The sequence below is a fragment of the Mizuhopecten yessoensis genome, unplaced genomic scaffold (assembly GCF_002113885.1).
Source record: "Mizuhopecten yessoensis strain PY_sf001 unplaced genomic scaffold, ASM211388v2 scaffold6287, whole genome shotgun sequence".
Classification (NCBI taxonomy): Eukaryota; Metazoa; Mollusca; class Bivalvia; order Pectinida; family Pectinidae; genus Mizuhopecten; species Mizuhopecten yessoensis.
In genome coordinates, this window is record NW_018406474.1 from 457,610 (window position 1) to 482,699 (window position 25,090).

The 25,090-nt window shown below is 33.7% G+C and overlaps 1 protein-coding gene across 2 annotated transcripts in view; it reads right to left on the reverse strand.

The window, feature by feature from the left end:
- Nucleotides 1–23,468, reverse strand: part of LOC110451920 (zinc transporter ZIP6-like) — a 35,915-nt gene extending 12,447 nt beyond the window's left edge. The window contains exons 1-3 of one of the 2 annotated variants that reach the window (XM_021500147.1): nt 23,175–23,468; nt 14,658–15,467; nt 6,184–6,385 (exon numbers count right to left, since the gene is read on the reverse strand). In XM_021500147.1, the coding sequence (XP_021355822.1) occupies nt 6,184–6,385; nt 14,658–15,455 (1,000 nt within the window). In that variant the 5' untranslated portion in view covers nt 15,456–15,467; nt 23,175–23,468. Of the gene's footprint in view, nt 1–6,183; nt 6,386–14,657; nt 15,468–23,167 lie in introns of both variants that reach the window. The other variant, XM_021500146.1, reaches the window with a different exon arrangement.
- Between the last annotated feature and the right edge of the window lie 1,622 nt (nt 23,469–25,090).

Consider the following 25,090-nt stretch of genomic DNA (forward strand, 5'->3'; position numbering starts at 1 on the left):
TTATACACATATTACCACGTTGTTTATAGTAAATTATCCAAATATTACCACGTTGTTTATAGTAAATTATACAAATATTACCCCGCTTTTTACGGTAAATTATACAAATATAACCACGTTGTTTACAATAACTCATACAAATATTTCCCCGCTGTTTATAGTAAATTATACAAATATTACCACGTTGTTTATAATAAATAATACAAATATTACCACGTTGTTTACAGTAAATTATAAAAATATTACCACGTTGTTTGCAGTAAATTATACAAATATTAACAAGCTGTTTATAGTAAATTATATAAAAATTACCACGCTCTTTATTGTAAATTATACAAATATAACCACGCTGTTTATAGTAAATTATACAAATATTACCACGCTTTTTACGGTAAATTATACAAATATAACCACGTTGTTTACAATAAATTATACAAATATTACCCCGCTGTTTATAGTAAATTATACAAATATTACCTCGCTCTTTATAGTAAATTCTACAAATATTACCACGCTGTTAACAGTAAATTATACAAATATAACCACGCTGTTTACATTAAATTATACAAATATAACCACGTTGTTTATAGTAAATTATACAAATATTACACCGCTGTTTATAGTAAATTATACAAATATTACCACACTGTTTATAGTAAATTATGCAAATATTACCACGTTGTTTTAGTAAATTATACAAATATTACCACGCTATTTATAGTAAATTATACAAATATAACCAAAACTATACAAATATTTCCACGCTGTTTATAGTAAATTATACAAATATAACCACGCTGTTTATAGTAATTTATACAAAAATTACCACGCTGTTTATAGTAAATTATACAAATATAACCACGCTCTTTTTAGTAAATTATACAAATATTACCACGTTGTTTATAGTAAATTATACAAATATTACCTCGCTCTTTATAGTAAATTATACAAATATAACCACGCTGTTTATAGTAATTTATACAAAAATTACCACGCTGTTTATAGTAAATTATACAAATATTACCACACTGTTTATAGTAAATTATGCAAATATTACCACGTTGTTTTAGTAAATTATACAAATATTACCACGCTATTTATAGTAAATTATACAAATATAACCACGCTCTTTATAGTAAATTATACAAATATTACCACGCGTTTTACGGTAAATTATACAAATATAACCACGTTGTTTACAATAACTCATACAAATATTTCCCCGCTGTTTATAGTAAATTATACAAATATTACCCCGCTTTTTACGGTAAATTATACAAATATAACCACGTTGTTTACAATAAATTATACAAATATTACCCCGCTGTTTATAGTAAATTATACAAATATTACCCAGCTGTTTATAGTAAATTATACAAATATAACCACGCTCTTTATAGTAAATTATACAAATATTACAACGCTGTTAACAGTAAATTATACAAATATTTCCACGCTCTTTATAGTAAATTATACAAATATTACCACGCGTTTTACGGTAAATTATACAAATATAACCACGTTGTTTACAATAAATTATACAAATATTACCCCGCTGTTTATAGTAAATTATACAAATATTACCTCGCTCTTTATAGTAAATTATACAAATATAACCACGCTCTTTATAGTAAATTATACAAATATTACATCGCTATTTATAGTAAATTATACAAATATTACCACGCGTTTTACGGTAAATTATACAAATATAACCACGTTGTTTACAATAAATTATACAAATATTACCCCGCTGTTTATAGTAAATTATACAAATATTACCCAGCTGTTTATAGTAAATTATACAAAGATAACCACGCTCTTTATAGTAAATTATACAAATATTACAACGCTGTTAACAGTAAATTATACAAATATTTCCACGCTCTTTATAGTAAATTATGCAAATATTACATCGCTCTTTATAGTAAATTATACAAATATTACCACGCTTCTTACGGTAAATTATACAAATATAACCACGTTGTTTACAATAAATTATACAAATATTACCACGTTGTTTATAGTAAATTATACAAATATTACCTCGCTCTTTATAGTAAATTATACAAATATTACCACGCTGTTAACAGTAAATTATACAAATATTTCCACGCTCTTTATAGTAAATTATACAAATATTACATCGCTCTTTATAGTAAATTATACAAATATTACCACGCTGTTTACAGTAAATTATACAAATATTACCTCGCTCTTTATAGTAAATTATACAAATATTACCACGCTGTTAACAGTAAATTATACAAATATTACGACGTTGTTTATAGTAAATTATACAAATATTTCCACGTTGTTTACAGTAAATTATAAATATATTACCCAGCTGTTAACAGTAAATTATAAAATATAACCACATTGTTTATAGTAAATTATACAAATATTACCACGCTGTTAACAGTAAATTATACAAATATTACCACGCTGTTTATAGTAAATTATAAAAATATTACCCAGCTGTTTATAGAAAATTATACAAATATAACCACGCTGTTTATAGTAAATTATAAAAATATTACCCAGCCGTTTATAGTAAATTATACAAATATTACCACGCTGTTTACACCAAATTATAAAAATATTACCCAGCTGTTAACAGTAAATTATACAAATATAACCACGTTGTTTATAGTAAATTATAAAAATATTACCACGCTGTTTATAGTAAATTATACAAATATTACCACGCTGTTAACAGTAAATTATACAAATATTAACAAGCTGTTTATAGTAACTTATACAAATATAACCACGCTGTTTATAGTAAGTTATACAAATATAACCACGCTGTTTATAGTAAATTATGCAAATATAACCCCGCTGTTTATAGTAAATTATACAAATATTTCCACGCTGTTTATAGTAAATTATACAAATATAACCACGCTGTTTATAGTAAATTATACAAATATAAACACGCTGTTTATAGTAAATTATGCAAATATAACCACGCTGTTTATAGTAAATTATACAAATATAACCAAGCTGTTTATAGTAAATTATACAAATATAACCACGCTGTTTATAGGAAATTATACAAATATTACCCAGCTGTTAACAGTAAATTTTACAAATATTACCACGTTGTTTATAGTAAATTATAAAAATGTTACCCAGCTGTTTATAGTAAATTATAAAAATATTACCTCGCTCTTTATAGTAAATTATACAAATATTACCACGCTGTTTATAGTAAATTATACAAATATTACCCAGCTGTTTACAATAAATTATACAAATATTACCACGCTGTTAAAAGTAAATTATACAAATATTAGCACGTTGTTTATAGGAAATTATACAAATATTACCACGCTGTTTATAGTAAATTATACAAATATTTCCACGGTGTTTATAGTAAATTATACAAATATAACCACGCTGTTTATAGTAAATTATATAAATATAACCAAGCTGTTTATAGTAAAATATACAAATATTACCCAGCTGTTTACAGTAAATTATACAAATATTAACAAGCTGTTTATAGTAAATTATACAAATATAACCACGCTGTTTATAGTAAAGTATACAAATGTTGCCACGCCGTTAACAGTAAATTATACAAATATTAGCACGCTGTTTATAGTAAATTATACAAATATAACCAAGCTGTTTATAGTAAATTATACAAATGTTACCACGCCGTTAACAGTAAATTATACAAATATTAGCACGTTGTTTATAGTAAATTATACAAATATTACCACGCTATTTATAGTAAATTATACAAATATAACCAAAACTATACAAATATTTCCACGCTGTTTATAGTAAATTATACAAATATTACCACGTTGTTTATAGTAAATTATACAAATATAACCAAGCTGTTTATAGTAAATTATACAAATGTTACCACGCCGTTAACAGTAAATTATACAAATATTAGCACGCTGTTTATAGTAAATTATACAAATATAACCAAAACTATACAAATATTTCCACGTTGTTTATAGTAAATTATACAAATATAACCACGCTGTTTATAGTAAATTATACAAATATTACCCAGCTGTTTATAGTATATTATACAAATATTACCACGCCGTTAACAGTAAATTATACAAATATAACCTCGCTGTTTACAGTAAATTATACAAATATTACCCAGCTGTTAACAGTAAATTTTACAAATATTACCACGTTGTTTATAGTAAATTATAAAAATGTTACCCAGCTGTTTATAGTAAATTATACAAATATTACCACGCTGTTAACAGTAAATTATACAAATATAACCACGCTGTTTACAGTAAATTATACAAATATTACCCAGCTGTTAACAGTAAATTTTACAAATATTACCACGCTGTTTATAGTAAATTATAAAAATGTTACCCAGCTGTTTATAGTAAATTATACAAATATTACCACGCTGTTTACAGTAAATTATACAAATATTACCACGCTGTTAACAGTAAATTATACAAATATTACCCAGCTGTTAACAGTAAATTTTACAAATATTACCACGTTGTTTATAGTAAATTTTAAAAATATTACCCAGCTGTTTATAGTAAATTATACAAATATTACCACGCTGTTAACAGTAAATTATACAAATATAACCACGCTGTTTACAGTAAATTATACAAATATTACCCAGCTGTTAACAGTAAATTTTACAAATATTACCACGTTGTTTATAGTAAATTATAAAAATATTACCCAGCTGTTTATAGTAAATTATACAAATATTACCACGCTGTTAACAGTAAATTATACAAATATAACCACGCTGTTTACAGTAAATTATACAAATATTACCACGCTGTTAACAGTAAATTATACAAATATTACCCAGCTGTTAACAGTAAATTTTACAAATATTACCACGTTGTTTATAGTAAATTTTAAAAATATTACCCAGCTGTTTATAGTAAATTATACAAATATTACCACGCTGTTAACAGTAAATTATACAAATATTACCACGCCGTTAACAGTAAATTATACAAATATTACCACGTTGTTTATAGTAAATAAAACAAATATTACCACGTTGTTTATAGAAAATTATACAAATTTTACCACCCTATTTATAGTAAATTATACAAATATAACCAAAACTATACAAATATTTCCACGCTGTTTATAGTAAATTATACAAATATTACCACGATGTTTGTAGTAAATTATACAAATTTTACCACGCTATTTATAGTAAATTATACAAATATAACCAAAACTATACAAATATTTCCACGCTGTTTATAACCCCTGGATATCGAGGATGTCGGTTATGGAAATATAACCCCTCTCTCAATAGTCTAGTCTAGCCTTGCTGTAAATAGGGAAACATAGGCATAGCTTAGGTTTAATGTTCTAATGTCCCTGAATATTAACGGTTGTATCTTCAGTAGCTCTTTGTCTGGCTTGTAACTATCACCACCTGCAAGTTGCTATCAAATATACATTCGCACCTAATCAAGGCCATACTAGATCAATCCTCCATGACACTTTATTTGTTATTAATTGGGGTTTTTTATTAGATATTTTCGTCTTTAATTGCTGTATTTTTCATTAAGAAAAAAATGATGATGTTGATTACTCTTTAGAAAATTGGAGTAGGAAATTGCAGTTTAACTAGCATCTTATTTGTTAAAAACAAAATGACAACAATACGAAAGTTAATTGTTGGCACATTTGAATTGGGAAAAACCGCGAATAAACCACAACTGAAGTTATTGTGCTTACATTAATTTCATTCTGAGAGTAAAATATTCATAATATTTCCTTTGCATAGAATAGCCTGTGTTTCGACATTTCGTAATAATTGTAATCGAAGGAGATTGGGAAATTAAATGATCGCCAGATAAAGTTCTTGAATGATTTTCCACTAGCTTGTAGATTGCTACAGCGACTTTGACTGTGTCGGTATTATCGTAGTCCTTTGATCAGTGTGCGATTGCCGCGATTGGTATTCTCTGCTGCATACTATTAGATACATAGGCATAGCGTTGCATTACAACAGTAACCTTGTCACATGTCCTCGCTAGGTGTCCTCGTGTTTGATATGCTAGAGAACGTAATACATAGAGTACGGTCTGCATTTACGATGTACAGGTTTATGTAATGTTCGGAATAACTGCAGATTGTTATTTTGTGTTCAATATCATTGAGCATAATATTGGGAAACAAGACTGATCATTTACTCACTTTCAGTTGTAACTGTAGTTTCAGGTGAGTTTTCTGAATGTCCGTGCTCGTGCCCGTGCGTACGACTATGATGACGTAAATGGTCGCAACTGTGTCCATCTATTTGTGCAATGAGCAGTGGACATAACTCTTTGAATTGGGTTTTCGACAGCCCCTTGTCAGTAAACCTTAGAAGGCGTAGTATATCCAGTGGTCTCAAACACTGCATGACATAAACATAATAACATCGTTTTATATTATACATCCATTGGCATGCAGTAGGGTTGAAACGAAAATGGATCACCTAGAGAGAGTACATACACTACTCGTCTTGTGACAAACACAACAAAACACGAAAACAAAGAGCAAATTAGTTAAACACCCGTCCTCATCCGAAAGATAAGTGTTATGCATGTTTTAATAATAATAAAAGATTTAGATTAAGGTCTCCATGGCTGTGAGGATATTTTCTTTCGAAATGTCAAAACATGATTAGCAACTGAACGAGAAGGGCATTACGTAAAACTTCTTGACAATTGCGCCATATTAATGCAATGACCGTGTTGACCCTCTATGACTGGTGTAATGTCGATCTCCATGACAACGTCTACGTCACTTTGGGGAGTGAACAAAGACATCACGTTAGTAAGACTGCATCCTGGACATCGACATTATAGAGAAATATTGACTGCATCCTGGACATGGACATTAAAGAGAGGTATTGACTGCATCCAGGACATGTACATTATAATAGTGTAACCGGATACAATGTTACGATCGCGTCTTCTATCTGTATTACGGTCTTTACCAGATAATTCTACTAAAGCTATTCCTGGTGATGATTCAAGCTTGAAGACTTTATAAAATCATTGAGGATGTTTCACAGTTTCTAGACTCTATAAGCCTGTTCGAACTGATATTCACGACTCTCCGGTAACGAATGATTTGATGAAAAGGGTTAGGGTTAGGATGGGTTAGGGTTAAGACCTTTCCATAGATATGAAGAGTATTTGATTCTACCATTTCTGGATCTTGAGAAGCAGATTGTTGAAATTTTAGTCAATTTGACCCTTTTTAGCCAAACCCATCAGCCCCTGGGATTCTGTCAGGGCTGATTTGTGCATATCATCAAACTGATATCCAAAACTGATAATGCTAACCTAGTTTGAACTAATTCCAATGGAAATTTAACAAATGCTGGTCCAAAATGTGATATCCCTATATAAACTATAGTAAAGTTTATCCTCTCTCGAGGGATAAACGTGAGACCCAAGGGTCATGAAATTCACTATTTTGGTAAAGCACCTTAAGACCCTTCCACCTATGAAGAGTATTAGATTCTTCCATAACTGGGTCTTGAGAAGAAGATTTTTGAAATTTTAATCAATTTGACCCTTTTTAGCCAAACCCATCAGCCCCTGGGAGTCTGTCAGGGCTGATTTGTGCATATCATCAAACTGCTATCCAAAACTGATAATGCTAACCTAGTTTGAACTAATTCCAATGGTAATTAAACAAATGCTGGTCCAAAATGTGATATCCCTATATAAACTATAGAAAAGTTTACCCCCTCCCCAGGGGTAAACGTGAGACCCCAGGGTCATGACATTCACTATTTTGGTAAAGCACCTGAAGACCCTCCATCGATGAAGAGTATTTGATTCTACCATATCTGGGTCTTGAGAAGAAGATTGTTGAAATTTTAGTCAATTTGACCCTTTTTGGCCCACCCATCAGCCCCTGGGGGTCATTCAGTGCTGATTTGTGCATGTCATCAAACTGCTATCCAATACTGATAATGCTAACCAAGTTTGAATTAATTCAAATGGTAATTAAACAAATGCTGGTCCAAAAAGTGATTTCCCTATATAAACCTAAGTAAAGTTTACCCCCTCCCTAGGGATAAACGTGATACCCCAGGGTCATGAAATTCACTATTTTGGTAAAGCACCTTAAGACCCTTCCATCTATGAAGAGTATTTGATTCAACCATATCTGGATCTTGAGAAGAAGATTTTTATGTCAATTTGACCCTTTCTTGTCCCGCCCCTCAGGCCCCTGGAGGCTGGGGATCATATAATTCACCATTTTGGTTGACCTTTGGCCATGAAAGGTGTCTGCAAAGTTTCATTGAAATTGGTTCAGGGGTTTTGGAGAAAAAATCGAATATGTAAATTGTTTACGGAGACACGACGCACGACGCACAACGCCGTACAAAAGGCGATCGCAATAGGTCACTTGAGACTTTGTCTCAGGTGACCTAAAAATACTAAACGCTTTTACTAGATTGCACTCATTTGTTTATCTATTTTCACATGACTTTGCTGTGTGGAATGATACTGGTACTACGTGCTGTCCACCAGCATTATTTGCCTGTTTTTGTAAAAACAAAACGACATGCAATTATCAATATATATATAGATATATTATAAAAAGATAAATGCTCAACAACGAGTGGTCTGAGGAATCTCCTAGAAGAGATGAAAGTACTAAAGACTCGTTGTTGAGAATTTTTCTTTTTATAATATTTCTTCGTCCGTAAGGATCATTTTTATGATTTCTGATATATACATATACATATATATATGTCTCATTAGTTATAACGACAGTATGATCCAATATTGGCACTAATATTTCTCCTCTGTCTCTACTTCTGACAAAACTGACCTTGAGATTCCTCCTAATTGTCCTATCTCACAATAACAATTATCTTCCATTATTATCACTGAACAGGATGTTCATGACCAGCTCAAACTTATTAATGTGAAAAAAAACTGCTGGTCCAGATGTACTTCCCCCTTATTCTATTAAAGGTATTGCTGACTCTCTTGTAAAGCCCTTGCTGTTAATGTTTAACAAATCCATATCCACTGGTTGCATACCTAATATTTGGCAGTGTGCTAATGTTACCCCAATATAAAAGGGCAAGGGAGGAGGAGGTGGACCCAGTGACTATAGACCAATCACTGTCACATCATTATTAAGTAATCTTCTTGAAAAAATAGTTTCTAAACATCGCTTTAATTTTCTATCTGAGAATAATGTTATCTCAAAAAATCAGTCTGGCTTCCTTCCCAGTTAACCAATAAATATATTTATATGATGAAGCTTCAAAAAAAACTTGATCAAGGAGAAGAGGCAAGGATAGTATTTTGTGACATCAGCAAAGCTTTTGACAGGGTTTGGCACAGTGGATTGATTTACAAATTGAAGAAATATGGAACTTGTGACGACGTTTTGAACTTGATTCATTGCTATCTTACTGATAGACAACAAAGGGTATTAATAGATGGCTACAAGTCAAATTTGTAAACATTAAAAACTGGTGTACCCCAAGGCTCGGTTCTCGGGCCTTATTTATTTTTAATATTTATTAATGACCTAGAAGATGAACTCCACTCCCATGTAAAACTCTTTGCTGATGACACTTCTCTTTACGTTTTGACAGATAGTGATGGCAGACATGCTGCAGATATTCTTAAGGAGGATTTAAGGAGAATATCGCTCTGGACTGATAAATGGGGAATATCATTTAATCCAAATAAAACTGAATCATTACTAATGTCGAATAAAAATAATTCTGAGACATCTCATCCAGATTTGATATTCTCAAATAGTGTCGTTATAAATGTCAAAAATCATAAACATCTTGGTTTGCTTTATAAAAGTCATGGATCATGGTCTGATCAAGTTAAATATATATATGGAAAAAGCTGTACAAAACTACAAATAATGCGAATGCTCAAACACAAGCTAGATAGAAAATCTCTTGAAATAATTTATAAATCTTTTATAAGACCAACACTTGAATATGCTAGGGCTGTGTGGAATAATTGCACCCAGGGTGAAAGTGACTTATTTGAATCAGTCCAATTAGAATGTCTCAGAATTATATCAGGTTTGAGAAGAGGTACAAGACATAACTTGATATATAAGGAAGTTGGTGTAGATAAACTAAAAATAAGACGTGATAATTACCAATGTATGTTATTTTTCAAGATACTGCAGCACGACTGTTTTGACCATCTTTATGATCGAATTTTACCATATTTTAATAATGATATTAATCCTCGCCTTAGACATCATAGAAACTTTATTGTTACCCTGTGCAGAACCAACTTGAATAAAAGCAGTGTTTTTTTTCCTAGAATAATGTCTCTATGGAATAGGCCAGACTGTATTTTTCCAAAACTCACTTCATTGAGCAAGTTAAAACTGGAATTACTTAAGGAAAGTACACACGTTTTGCAACCATCTAACTGTACATATATTTTTAAATACGGTGGCTACAGGAAGTTGAATATAACATTATGTCAACTACGGAATAAAGTCAGTCAATTAAAATCAGATTTATATAATGATCATCTTACAGATAACCCTAAGTGTGACTGTGGTTATATTATTGAAGATGCAAATAACTTCTTCCTCAATTGCCCCAAATATATAGATGAAAGACAAGTTTTATTCTATGCGTAATCTAGTTATAACCAAATTGATAATATCATCTTAAAAACTGTTACTTTCACTAAGGGTGATATGAACCATAGCAGTGAATCAAATAAATTTATTCTCTCATGTGTTCTGGAGTTTTATTGAAAAATCTGGAAGATTTTAACCTAAACTATACTAAAAATTATCTTACAATGTGTTTGTATTTGCTATTTTATAACAATAACTCTGGTGTAATTGGGAAGGATGGCACTGTGTATAGTGACAGTGTCTTTGAAGTGCCTCCAACCAAACACTAGGCTATAATGCTAATTGAAGTAAATAGACTATAGTAATTGAAATGTTAAAATCTATGATATTTTAGTTCTGTGAACATGTATTAAATGGTTCTAGTATTCTCCTATTAATTTGAACATATACTACATCTTCTATATAATGCTCTCTCTATATATATATGTATATATGAATGTATGAAATGTGTGTATTTTCTCTGGAAAGGGCTTTTATAGGCAATGCCTGTGCCTAATCCAATTGTGTTTTTAATACAATAAAATTGATTTGAAATGAAATGAAATATTGGCACTAGATCCGAACAAACAAATGTTGGTTGGATGCGTATTACTTAAATAGATCTATGGGCAAAGTAATAGCGACAGTACAGACAAAGAAATGTGTCAAACTTTCAGGCCAATCTGCCCCTTTATCAGACAGGAACATGGAAATTTACATATCACAACGTAAAACACAGGCAATCATCAGGAAACAATAATACAATACCAAATACATAGAAAAATACATGCTGTTGCCATTGCATATATCCCCTCGGTTCGCCTGTAAACCTAATTATAGTAAATATGTCCTCGTGAATACGTGAGGTTAAGGATATACACCTCGGAGAAGTCAAAAAATTCGTGTATTAAACTTTTTTTCTTATATGGATTTTTGGAAAAAGGAGTTAATAGCATAGTAAAAAATGCAACAATCTTTTGGGTTTTGACCATTTGCAGAACAAATTCATACAATTTCTTCCAAGCGTGTTATCACATATGTATGAATGTTTGTAGAATTGATGAAAATATCATTTTATATTAAATTATGGAAGTACAATTTCTTTATCTTATTCTTTTAAATCAGAAAGTCGATTTTAGTTACCCCCAACCCCCTATTTTTGAATGAAAAAATACTCGTTTTTTACCATTTTTTGCAGATTAAACGCTTGACATAAAAAGTTCTGCTATTAAACTTGTTTTTAATATTTAATGAATTAAAAGAAATTGTGTTTCTCTTTCTAAAACATCAACAAAAATTGGGGGTCCGTGTGCTTTTTTGTCCCATTATCATTTGTGTTAGTTTTTACCTTTTTCGGGGTCAAAAATCAAAAGTGTTTCAGTTACGCTAAATATGTTAAAAAAAATATCAATAATGTATATTTTCCAGTTTATTGCATATTATTTTTATCATATTAAACATTATAAAATTGTACAGCAAAATTGAACCTGCGACAATTAAAAATTGCGACACAATGACAATTTAAGTGATCAATCTAGTGGCAAAAAGGGTGAATTTTAAATAAACATTTTCAAAATGGCCGCCGAATTGTATTTTTTTTAAATTCTTGTAAATAAAGTTCTACGAACAACAGGCATCTAGTTTTTGACATATTTTTCAGATGCGTGTTTGCTAACAAACTTGATAATAATTTGTTAAATATTACAAAAACTCGTTACACCAGATCAAAACGAGACTTGAACGTGATTGAAACCTAAGAAGAGAACATCCTTAAGTGAATTTATTCTACAAAAAAAAAAAAAAAAATCATGAATGGTCATTATTGTCACATTGACTTCTACACTCCCTTTTGAATAGGATACGGACTGTTGTAAGAACATGAACACTCAGTAACAAAAGACTTCCTCATTAGCATGCTTAGCAGTGGTCGTGCATCAGTAGGGCAGTACATTTGAAGGAGATTACGTATAATGTATATGAACGGCACGCATTTAACCTAGATTGTAGATAGCATGTTCTTTGAGAACGGCATTTCAATAAAGTAACTAAAGCATTATAACATCCATATCATGTTTGGTATTCGGGTATATACGTAGAAGCGCATGAGCCCTCGACTGATATTACCGATGTTTATATCTTTACAACGTAATTTATAACGTTAATATGGCAAGGTGACATTTGACAGCATCCACTGCTGCACCTGTCGTGACGTAAACTACGGCTACTGACAAATACAGGTGCAGGCCCTCAATCATCTAGGATTTAAAGAACATGTCTTGAATAATAAAAATGCTCTAAAATATCAAAGACAAAAAATAGGTTATTTCCATGACAACCGTGGAATACCATTAACATTTATTCAGGTAAATCTGGCTGAACAAGGAATGAAGCTGTTAATCAGATATCTGATATTAAGAAATACGTGTGTGTAATACCAAAAACAGACTCAGAAATACGTGTATAAAATACCTAAAACAGAAATACGTGTATATAATACCTAAAACAGAAATATGTGGATATAATACCTAAAACTGACTCTAGAGAAGCTCATTCAGGGACAGTTAGCTATCGTGGTGTTTACGTCGTCCCGTATTTTCAAAGAACATGATAGAAAGGTCCATATGTAGATTAAAGGAACTGACGAAGAATCATGTAAGAAAAGTATCCGCTTCAAATTCTTCCCGTTTTTCCATATGTCTTCGACTACATCAGTGAAATAATGAAAACAAGTTGTTAATGATTGACATGTCGCGCTGATGGTACATGTAACATGGGCTCTAGTGTGACAGGTACGAACCATAACGTCACACAAACAAACCAACGTTACTTAAATCAACCGTAACTATATATAGTGTGACTGGTACGAACCATTGGGGAAATGTCACAAAAACAAACAAACGTTACTTAAATCACTCGTAACTAGTGTGACTGGTACGAACCATAGGGGAAACGTCACACAAACAAACAAACGTTACTTAAATCACTCGTAAGTAGTGTGACTGGTACGAACCATAGGGGAAACGTCACACAAATAAACCAACGTTACTTAAAGCACCCGTAACTAGTGTGACTGGTACGAACCATTGGGGAAACGTCACACAAACAAACCAACGTTACTTAAATCACCCGTAACTAGTGTGACTGACATTATATGAAAAACAAAGAAAGTGGAGTGTTCCTAGGTCATGTAACATGAATAGCTGCAACAAATGCTTCATTTTAACCGAACAACTTTAATTAAACGGGTTTTACGATGGCTATTCTGTAGTGTTTTCTGTATCGGTATTTTCGACTATTTAGCAGTCTACCTTCACCGAAGAACGACCGACTAAAAGCAAGTTTTAAATCAACTGTGAAGGTTAATATGAATTGTAAATAAAAGAACGTAATTGATGCAATAGTTTGTTCTTAATTTGGTGATTTTTACTTCGGTCAAACTGGCAATGAACTCACGCATAACTGTACATAGACAACAAACTAGAACTGAATCTTTAAGAAATCTACATGTTACAAACATTCATGAAAGTGTCAGAGATAGATTCAGTATATTACCTTTATATCAAATACATTCATCCGACACTATTCTAAGAGAAAAGAAAGAAGACCAATTGTTTAAAATATTAAAACCAAGTCTCATCAGGCCACAGTATAATTTTGCGCTAGTTTTTTCCACCAATCTTGTGTACTTCTTGACATCAAGTTACTACTGCAGTGTGCTATGACATGTAATTGTGACGTCAGGATGTTGTCCTTTTGAAAGAAAGAAGCTTGTTTAGACGTCGTTAGATCTTATTTTTTCTATATTTACTTACTTCACGTGGACATCTAATCCTTTTTTTTATTATAAATATATATATAAATATAAAGGATCTCTGGTGTACGTTATACTTATATGTATTCTTTCCAGTCCCTGATTAGCAAAATAGATCTAGTCACACTTAATATGTCTACAACAGTACATTCGTGAGTCTGTAAATTACACAATAGTTTAGATATTAATTGAATACAAGTACAGAGTGCAAACACACTCGGCTTACCTTTAGGAATAACTCTTCTGGCAAAGTTCGAACCTGTTGTTCGCCTAAATCTCTTCTGCTGCGTTCACTACCAGTGTCGTCAGGCTTTCGTGAGAAATCCTCGGTAACATGACGCAAAATATCGTGTGCTGGTGGATCGTGATTATCTGTGGGATCATGATTATCTGGGTGATCGTGATTATCTGGGTGATCGTGATTATCTGGGTGATCGTGATTATCTGGGTGATCGTGATTATCTGGGTGATCGTGATTATCTGTGTGATCGTGATTATCTGGGTGATCGTGATCGTCTGTTTGATCATAATCGAGTGTGTGATCGTGATCGGATGTGTAGTCATGATCGGATATTTGATTATGAACGTCTGTATGTTTATGAACGTCTGTGTGGTAGGGGTCATTTTTGGGATCGTGACCGGCTCTGTGTTTATGCTCGTTTGTCTGATCTCGATCGTCTGTCTTATCATGCTTGTCGATCGGTTCAGTTTGCAAAGGATGCATGTGGTTCTTGTGGAACTCCTTGAACTTTGCCGATTCGTTATTGACGTGAGTGTTTAAATGGTGGCCAATATGAATTACACCAAGACTCAAACTTTCCAATAAATGTTCGTAGCCCTCGAATGATAGAACGGTGTCTGTGGAATATTTCTCAAATATGTAATCTATCACCGTTTCAACAGTTACATTTCTGTCACTTCCAAACTTAGGAACTTCCAGTGTTGGTACATGTGCAGAGGAGGCTGTGATACAAGGTAACATCACTAGCAGAATAACAACGAGCATATCCAGGTGTTGCGCCATTCTCCGTCAATCCTAGAAAAGGAAAAGGTGTTTCCTCGTTAGTTTGTGCAAGACAACATAAGTGAAACAAGTAAAATCATTTTGTGTTTAAATAGGAAAACCTGAATCAGTGTGTTTTCAAATCATTTTTTCTGCACGCTGAAACTTACAGAATATAAAAAAACGGCTACTAAATAGATAGGTAAATGGGCGATGACTGCAATATTTTATATTGTGAAGAGAGAGAGTACAAAACTGTATTAGATTGTTGCGTAATGTCTGTAGGTAACATGTAATGTCTGTAGGTAACAGGTAAGGTATGTAGGTAACAGGTAATGTTTGTACGCAACAGGTAATGTCTGTAGGTAACAGGTAATGTCTGTTGGTAACAGGTAAGGTCTGTAGGTAACAGGTAAGGTATGTAGGTAACAGGTAAGGTCTGTAGGTAACAAGGAAGGTATGTAGGTAACAGGTAATGTCTGTAGGTAACAGGTAACGTCTGTAGGTAACATGTAACGTCTGTAGGTAACAGGTCATGTATGTAGATAACAGGTAAGGTATGTAGGTAACAGGTAAGGTCTGTAGGTAACAAGGAAGGTATGTAGGTAACAGGTAATGTCTGCAGGTAACAGGTAATGTCTGTAGGCAACAGGTAATGTCTGTTGGTAACAGGTAAGGTATGTAGGTAACAGGTAAGGTCTGTGGGTAACAAGGAAGGTATGTAGGTAACAGGTAATGTCTGTAGGGAACAGGTAATGTCTGTAGGCAACAGGTAATGTCTGTTGGTAACAGGTAAGGTATGTAGGTAACAGGTAAGGTCTGTGGGTAACAAGGAAGGTATGTAGGTAACAGGTAATGTCTGCAGGTAACAGGTAATGTCTGTAGGCAACAGGTAATGTCTGTAGGTAACAGGTCGTCTGTAAGTAACAGGTAATGTCTGTAGGTAACAGCTAAGGTCTGTAGGAAACAGGTAAAGTCTGTAGGTAACAGGTAATGTCTGTAGGTAACAGGGAATGTCTGTAGGCAACAGGTAATGTCTGTAGGTAACAGGTAATGTATGTAGGTAACAGGTCATGTATGTAGGGAACAGGTAAGGTATGTAGGTAACAGGTAAGGTATGTAGGCAACAGGTAAGATATGTAGATAACAGGTAATGTATGTAGGTAACAGGCAAAGTATGTAGGTAACAGGTAAGGTATGTAGGTAACAGGAAAAGTCTGTAGGTAACAAGGAAGGTATGTAGGTAACAGGGAATGTCTGTAGGTAACAGGTAATGTCTGTAGGCAACAGGTATTGTCTGTAGGTAACAGGTAAGGTATGTAGGTAACAGGTAATGTTTGTACGCAACAGGTAATGTCTGTAGGTAACGGGTAATGTCTGTTGGTAACAGGTAAGGTCTGTAGGTAACAGGTAATGTATGTAGGTAACAGGTAATGTCTGTAGGTAACAAGGAAGGTATGTAGGTAACAGGTAATGTCTGTAGGTAACAGGTAATGTCTGTAGGTAACAGGTAATGTCTGTAGGTAACAGCTAATGTCTGTAGGTAACAGGTAACGTCTGTAGGTAACATGTAACGTCTGTAGGTAACAGGTCATGTATGTAGATAACAGGTAAGGTATGTAGGTAACAGGTAAGGTCTGTGGGTAACAAGGAAGGTATGTAGGTAACAGGTAATATCTGTAGGTAACAGGTAATGTCTGTAGGCAACAGGCAATGTCTGTAGGTAACAGGTAAGGTATGTAGGTAACAGGAAAAGTCTGTAGGTAACAAGGAAGGTATGTAGGTAACAGGTAATGTATGTAGGTAACAGGTAAGGTATGTAGGTAACAGGTAAGGTCTGTAGGTAACAAGGAAGGTATGTAGGTAACAGGTAATGTCTGTAGGTAACAGGTAATGTCTGTAGGCAACAGGTAATGTCTGTAGGTAACAGGTAAGGTATGTAGGTAACAGGTAAGGTCTGTAGGTAACAGGTAATGTATGTAGGTAACAGGTAATGTCTGTAGGTAACAGGTAAGGTCTGTAGGTAACAGGTAAGGTATGTAGGTAACAGGTAAGGTCTGTAGGTAACAGGTAATGTATGTAGGTAACAGGTAATGTCTGTAGGTAACAGGTAAGGTCTGTAGGTAACAGGTAAGGTATGTAGGTAACAGGTAAGGTCTGTAGGTAACAGGTAATGTATGTAGGTAACAGGTAATGTCTGTAGGTAACAGGTAAGGTCTGTAGGTAACAGGTAAGGTATGTAGGTAACAGGTAAGGTCTGTAGGTAACAGGTAATGTATGTAGGTAACAGGTAATGTCTGTAGGTAACAGGTAAGGTCTGTAGGTAACAGGTAAGGTATGTAGGTAACAGGTAAGGTCTGTAGGTAACAGGTAATGTATGTAGGTAACAGGTAATGTCTGTAGGTAACAGGTAAGGTCTGTAGGTAACAGGTAATGTATGTAGGTAACAGGTCATGTATGTAGGTAGCAGGTAAGGTCTGTAGGTAACAGGTAAGGTCTGTAGGTAGCAGGTAATGTATGTAGGTAACAGGTAAGGTCTGTCGGTAACAGGTAATGTCTGCAGGTAGCAGGTAAGGTCTGTAGGTAACAGGTAAGGTCTGTAGGTAACAGGTCATGTATGTAGGTAACAGGTAATGTTTGTCGGTAACAGGTAAGGTCTGTAGGTAACAGGTAATGTATGTAGGTAACAGGTAATGTCTGTAGGTAACAGGTAAGGTCTGTAGGTAACAGGTAAGGTATGTAGGTAACAGGTAAGGTATGTAGGTAACAGGTAAGGTCTGTAGATAACAGGTAAGGTCTGTAGATAACAGGTAAGGTCTGTAGGTAACATGTAATGTATGTAGGTAACAGGTAAGGTCTGTAGGTAACATGTAATGTATGTAGGTAACAGGTAAGGTCTGTAGATAACAGGTAATGTATGTAGATAACAGGTAATGTCTGTAGGTAACATGTAATGTATGTAGGTAACAGGTAAGGTCTGTAGGTAACAGGTAAGGTATGTAGGTAACAGGTAATGTCTGTAGGTAACAGGTAAGGTCTGTAGGTAACAGGTAAGGTCTGTAGGTAACAGGTAAGGTCTGTAGGTAACAGGTTATGTATGTAGGTAACAGGTAAGGTCTCTAGGTAACAGGTAAGGTCGCCTTTTGACGGACCAAGGGTATTGCATTGTTTGATCAGGGTTGTACGTTAGGTGATATAATGACGGACCACGGCATTGACTTATTTTATCACGGTTGTGATCAAACAATACTATACCCAGATCCGCCGTTATATGCATACGATCATATATGATACAAGTATACGAAACATGTACAATAGGGTTATACGGTTTAACGAATGTCGAATACCGATATACCCTGGTATTGAATAGATTGACCAGGGTTTAATGAACTAATTAAGATCATATAAAGACAGACTTTGAAAAAATGGTTGCACTATTCACTATGAGGTCGTATAATGTTAGACCTAAGTATTGCATAAAAATTGACCTGGGAAGTACTATCAAATAATGTCATAATGACAGACCTAGGAATTACATATATTGACCATTGAGGTACGTATCAAATTACGTCATAATGACCGACCTAGGAATTAAATATATTGACCATTGAGGTACGTATCAAATAATGTCATAATGACAGACCTAGGAATTACATATATTGACCATTGAGGTACGTATCAAATTACGTCATAATAACCGACCTAGGAATTGAATATATTGACCATTGAGGTACGTATCAAATTACGTCATAATAACCGACCTAGGAATTGAATATATTGACCATTGAGGTACGTATCAAATAATGTCATAATATCAGACCTAGGAATTGAATATATTGACCATTGAGGTACGTATCAAATTATGTCATAATGACAGACCTAGGAATTAAATATATTGATCATTGAGGTACGTATCAAATAATGTCATAATATCAGACCTAGGAATTGAATATATTGACCATTGAGGTACGTATCAAATAATGTCATAATGACAGACCTAGGAATAGAATATATTGAACATGGAATATAGGTATTAAATAATGTCATAACGACAGACCTAGGAATTAAATATATTGAACAAGGAAAATACGTATCAAATTATGTCATAATGACAGACCTAGGAATTTAATATATTAACCATTGAGGTACGTATCAAATAATGTCATAATGACAAACCTAGGAATTAAATATATTAAACAAGGGTATTTATTAGATTGACAGAGAGGTATGTTTGTACTGTTACAACGACAGACCTAGGTATTCATTAGATTGACCAGGGTGGTATGTATGTAATGTAAGAACGACAGACCTTGGTATTTATTAGATTGACCAGGGAGCTATGTATGTACTGTTACAACGACAGACCTAGGTATTTATTAGATTGACCAGGGAGCTATGTATGTACTGTTATAACGACAGCCCTAAGTATTTATTAGATTGACCAGGGAGGTATGTATGTACTGTTATAACGACAGCCCTAAGTATTTATTAGATTGACCAGGGAGGTATGTATGTACTGTAATATCGACAGACCTAGGTATTTATTAGATTGACCAGGGAGCTATGTATGTACTGTTATAACGACAGACCTAGGTATTTATTAGATTGACCGGGGTGGTATGCATGTATGTACTGATATAATCACAGACCTAGGTATTTATTAGATTGACCGGGGAGGTATGTATGTCCTGTTATAACGACAGACCCCTGTATTTATTAGATTGACCAGGGAGGTATGTATGCACTGTTACAACGACAGACCTAGGTATTCATTAGATTGACCAGGGTGGTATGTATGTACTGTTATAACGACAGCCCTAAGTATTTATTAGATTGACCAGGGAGGTATGTATGGACTGTTACAACGACAGACCTTGGTATTTATTAGATTGACCAGGGAGGTATGAATGTACTGTTACAACGACAGACCTAGGGATTCATTAGATTGACCAGGGTGGTATGTATGTACTGTTATAACGACAGACCTAGGTATTTATTAGATTGACCGGGGAGGTATGTATGTATGTACTGATATAATCACAGACCTAGGTATTTATTAGATTGACCGGGAGGTATTTATGTATTGTTATAACGACAGACCTAGGTATTTATTAGATTGACCAGGGAGGTATGTATGTACTGTTACAACGACAGACCTAGGTATTTATAAGATTGACCAGGGAGGTATGTATGGACTGTTACAACGACAGACCTTGGTATTTATTAGATTGACCAGGGAGGTATGTATGTACTGTTATAACGACAGACCTAGGTATTTATTAGATTGACCAGGGAGGTATGTATGTACTGGTATAACCACAGACCTAGGTATTTATTAGATTGACCGGAGAGGTATGTATGTACTGTTACAACGACAGACCTAGGTATTTATTAGATTGATCAGGGAGGTATGTATGTACTGTTACAAAGACAGACCTAGGAATTTATTAGATTGACCAGGGAGGTATGTATGTACTGTTATTACGACAGACCTAGGTATTTATTAGATTGACCGGGGAGGTATGTATGTACTGGTATAACCACAGACCTAGGTATTTATTAGATTGACCGGGGAGGTATGTATGTACTGTTATAACGACAGACCTAGGTTTTTATTAGATTGACCAGGGAGGTATGTATGTACTGTTACAACGACAGACCTAGGTATTTATTAGATTGACTGGGAGGTATGTATGTACTGTTATAACGACAGACCTAGGCATTTATTAGATTGACCGGGAGGTATGTATGTACTGTTACAACGACAGACCTAGGTTTTATTAGATTGACCAGGGAGGTATGTATTAAATAAGTAAATAATGGCATTACGACAGACTTAGGTATTTGATAAACTGAACAGGGATGTACGTTTTAAATAATTTCGTAACAACAGACCTTGGTACTGACTTGTTTGGTTATGATTTTATGTAACAGGTAAGGTCGTTAGTCTACAGATTTAGGTACTGACTTGTTTGGTTATGAGTTTATGTAACAGGTAAGGTCGTTAGTCTACAGATTTAGGTACTGACTTGTTTGGTTATGATTGTATGTAACAGGTAAGGTCGTTAGTCGACAGATTTAGGTACTAATTTGTTTGGTTATGATTGCATGTAACAGGTAAGGTCGTTAGTCGACAGATTTAGGTACTGACTTGGTTGGTTATGATTGTATGTAACAGGTAAGGTCGTTAGACGACAGATTTAGATACTGACTTGTTTGGTTATGATTTTATGTAACAGGTAAGGTCGTTAGTCGACAGATTTAGGTACTTACTTGTTTGATTATGATTTTATGTAACAGGTAAGGTCGTTAGCCGACAGATTTAGATACTGACTTGTTTGGTTATGATTTTATGTAACATGTAAGGTCGTTAGTCGACAGATTTAGGTACTGACTTGTTTGATTATGATTTTATGTAACAGGTAAGGTCGTTAGCCGACAGATTTAGGTACTGACTTGTTTGGTTATGATTTTTTGTAACATGTAAGGTCGTTAGTCGACAGATTTAGGTACTGACTTGTTTGGTTATGATTGTATGTAACAGGTAAGGTCGTTAGACGACAGATTTAGATACTGACTTGTTTGGTTATGATTTTATGTAACATGTAAGGTCGTTAGCTGACAGATTTAGGTACTGACTTGTTTGGTTATGATTGTATGTAACAGGTAAGGTCGTTAGTCGACAGATTTAGGTACTGACTTGTTTGGTTATGAATTTATGTAACAGGTAAGGTCGTTAGTCGACAGATTTAGGTACTGACTTGTTTGGTTATGATTTTATGTAACAGGTTAGGTCGTTAGTCGTCAGATTTAGGTACTGACTTGTTTGGTTAGGGTTGTACGTACAAGCCTGTTCTTATCCCGTTAAACCTATGTATTGATTTGTTTAGGCAGGCCTTAGCGTACTCCAAGCTAAGATCGCTGGACGATAGATGTAAATAATGACTTATATTATCACGAATTATGGAAATTGTCAGAAAGCATGAAAAACGGATCCTGCAAACTGTTGATTTAGTCAGTGTTGTAGGTAACAACTCTGGTTATATGACAACAAATCCTAGATATTGATTTATATTGAATGTTGTATATAACTAGTATGACGTCATTGGTGACTTTGTGTTGTCATCCTAGTAACTTATCTGCCTTAAAGATAGCTCACTTAAGGAGAAAACAAACATCAATAACATCTCTAGCAGTCTTCATTTGTGTTAAACAACTTAGTTTTAATTATCATAGTACAAAGAGCACAAGGCAAACAGCATAAATTTATGAAAGATGTTTAATTCATCCCCCTCAATGAATCACAAGCACATTATAAGTATACTAAGTAAAACCATTAAGGGTTTAATGTATAATGCTTACATTTATTTAATGTTCAACGTCCCACTAACCCACTACGCGAACAGCAATCCGGGGAGAGTAATATACAATACAGGGTCGTGGAAATGTAAATCATTTGACAATCAAGTTAAGAAAAGGACAAAAAATGGAAGAGGATAGCCGAAGACCTTTTTAGGGGCCGACTCAAATTCTACACAATGGTTTCATTAAATCCATCCCCGAGTCCAGGAAAGATAGTAACCCAATAGTAGGTCACCCACGTATAAATTGTACTGTGGTTCTCCTACTAAAGTGAGGATTTACAAAATAGAAATGTAAGTTCTGTGAAATGTTTATTTTACACACATCGCTGAACAGATAAACTTTAAAAAAAATAAAAGTTTAGTACTTACAGTGTACCTTATGTTTGAAGAAGATGCCAGGTGTGTTGATAATGTGTCTACTTTCAACACTGTCTCCCGCAGACTGTGGGTGATCTCCTTAGCTGGCTTTCCCATTCGCCCAGTAGGTATCCAACCGTAAAAAGGTGTGTTGCACCCGATGCCAATGCGTCTCATAGCATATAATTTATTCAGTAAATATAAGTCTTAAATTGACTAAAATGCCACATTTAGTGTGTTACAATACATTCTTTGTCGTATTTGTTTTTAGTTTTCCTTTTCATTTTTGTTTTGAAGAAAATTTAGCATAACACAACTATAATATAAGGTTTCACAACAAACACCGACAGTAAATCGTGTTAGCGGGGAACCGGGAGTTTTTCCAGGACGTCAGAGTGAGAAGTTTTGCCATATCACATTTTGCATGTATGTCTGCTTTCAACCTCTCATACCTATTCATAGGATATAGAATTTCGAAATTTTAATACATTGACGGTTTTAGCGAAATAGGATAAACTTGTTATCTACAGTAACTTTGTTACAATGATCATCTAACTACCGACATATAGCCTCATTTTAACGAGGGGGGAATACGTTTACAGTTTGTGTGACGGAAATTGTAAAGGCATCAGCGGGGTAGAGCACAAACCTGATGACAGTAAGGCCGGACAATGGTGGGATCTGAATAATGAGTGAAGTCACAGCTGGACCTTATAGTTAATCTAAAACGGAAAGTTAAACCCTGTTCACGATATCTACATAGTGTGATGAAGAATAGAGACATATATTTAGTTTACTACATACCAGAGGAACACCCGAAACTAACACAACCAACCGGTATGCCCACTCAGGTTGTGTTTGTTTCGCAAATTAGAAACAGAGTATTTGATACAATAAATGATTACAATTAAATTTTACAGTTTCAAAATACTTTCTGTAATATTTTGGGCCTATTATCAAACTAACGGTTGATGTATCAAAATTATATTTTGTCCATTAGTCAACATATGTATTGATATATATTATCCAATCAATAATCATGTTTCATATGGAAATCAATATATACAGTTTTTGCATTGTACGATTTATGATAGAAATTTCATTTACAAAACAGATTTTAAGTAAAATAAGAAAATTTCGTGACATTATGATAGTGTAAATAATTAGCCGAGTATCAGCACTGATACACACATTTACATGGATCTTCAGTACGGAGGGAGTTGTGTGCTCTTCTACTCTCATTTGTTAAATTCCATAAAACACAGGTTGTTATAATTTTTATAGCAATATGAAAGGTTTAGTGAAATGATCAAGTAACTTTACATTTTAAGCTCACGTTTTCTTTATGCACGGACATGAAAAAAACCCACTACATGTACACCTGATAATGGCAGTAAAACTCGTCATTACAGCTGTGCATAAATGATGGGTGGGGATACACACTTTACATATATATTATGTCATTAGAAGCCTATAGTAACCCGGCCCGTTGAATAACCTTACGAATGTATGTAAGACTATGAAAACCAACACAATTAAGTCGAGCGTAACACTACATCGGTTGTAATTTGAAACAGCGGATTCATATTTTAATTTGAAATATTTTCTCGTCTATATATAAAATGAAGCAGCAAACCTGAGTGTGTCTAGCTTAGATCTATTTGCCTTGTCAATGTGTACATTTCTTATTAAAATACAAGAACAATGTTATTTTTCGTCGACAACACTTAGAAATCTTTATTTGATGCTATGAACATATAATCCGTAAATAACCGAATTTGGCAAAAGGTTAAGCATTGACAATGTGCTGACTCCGAATGCCATCAATTAGTTCAGTTTTAAAATATGGAATTTTGAACAACTACATTTTTTTTCAAATTCAACGCAGGGTGTGATTTATATGTAACACTTCTGGAGAAAAATGACCCTAAAATA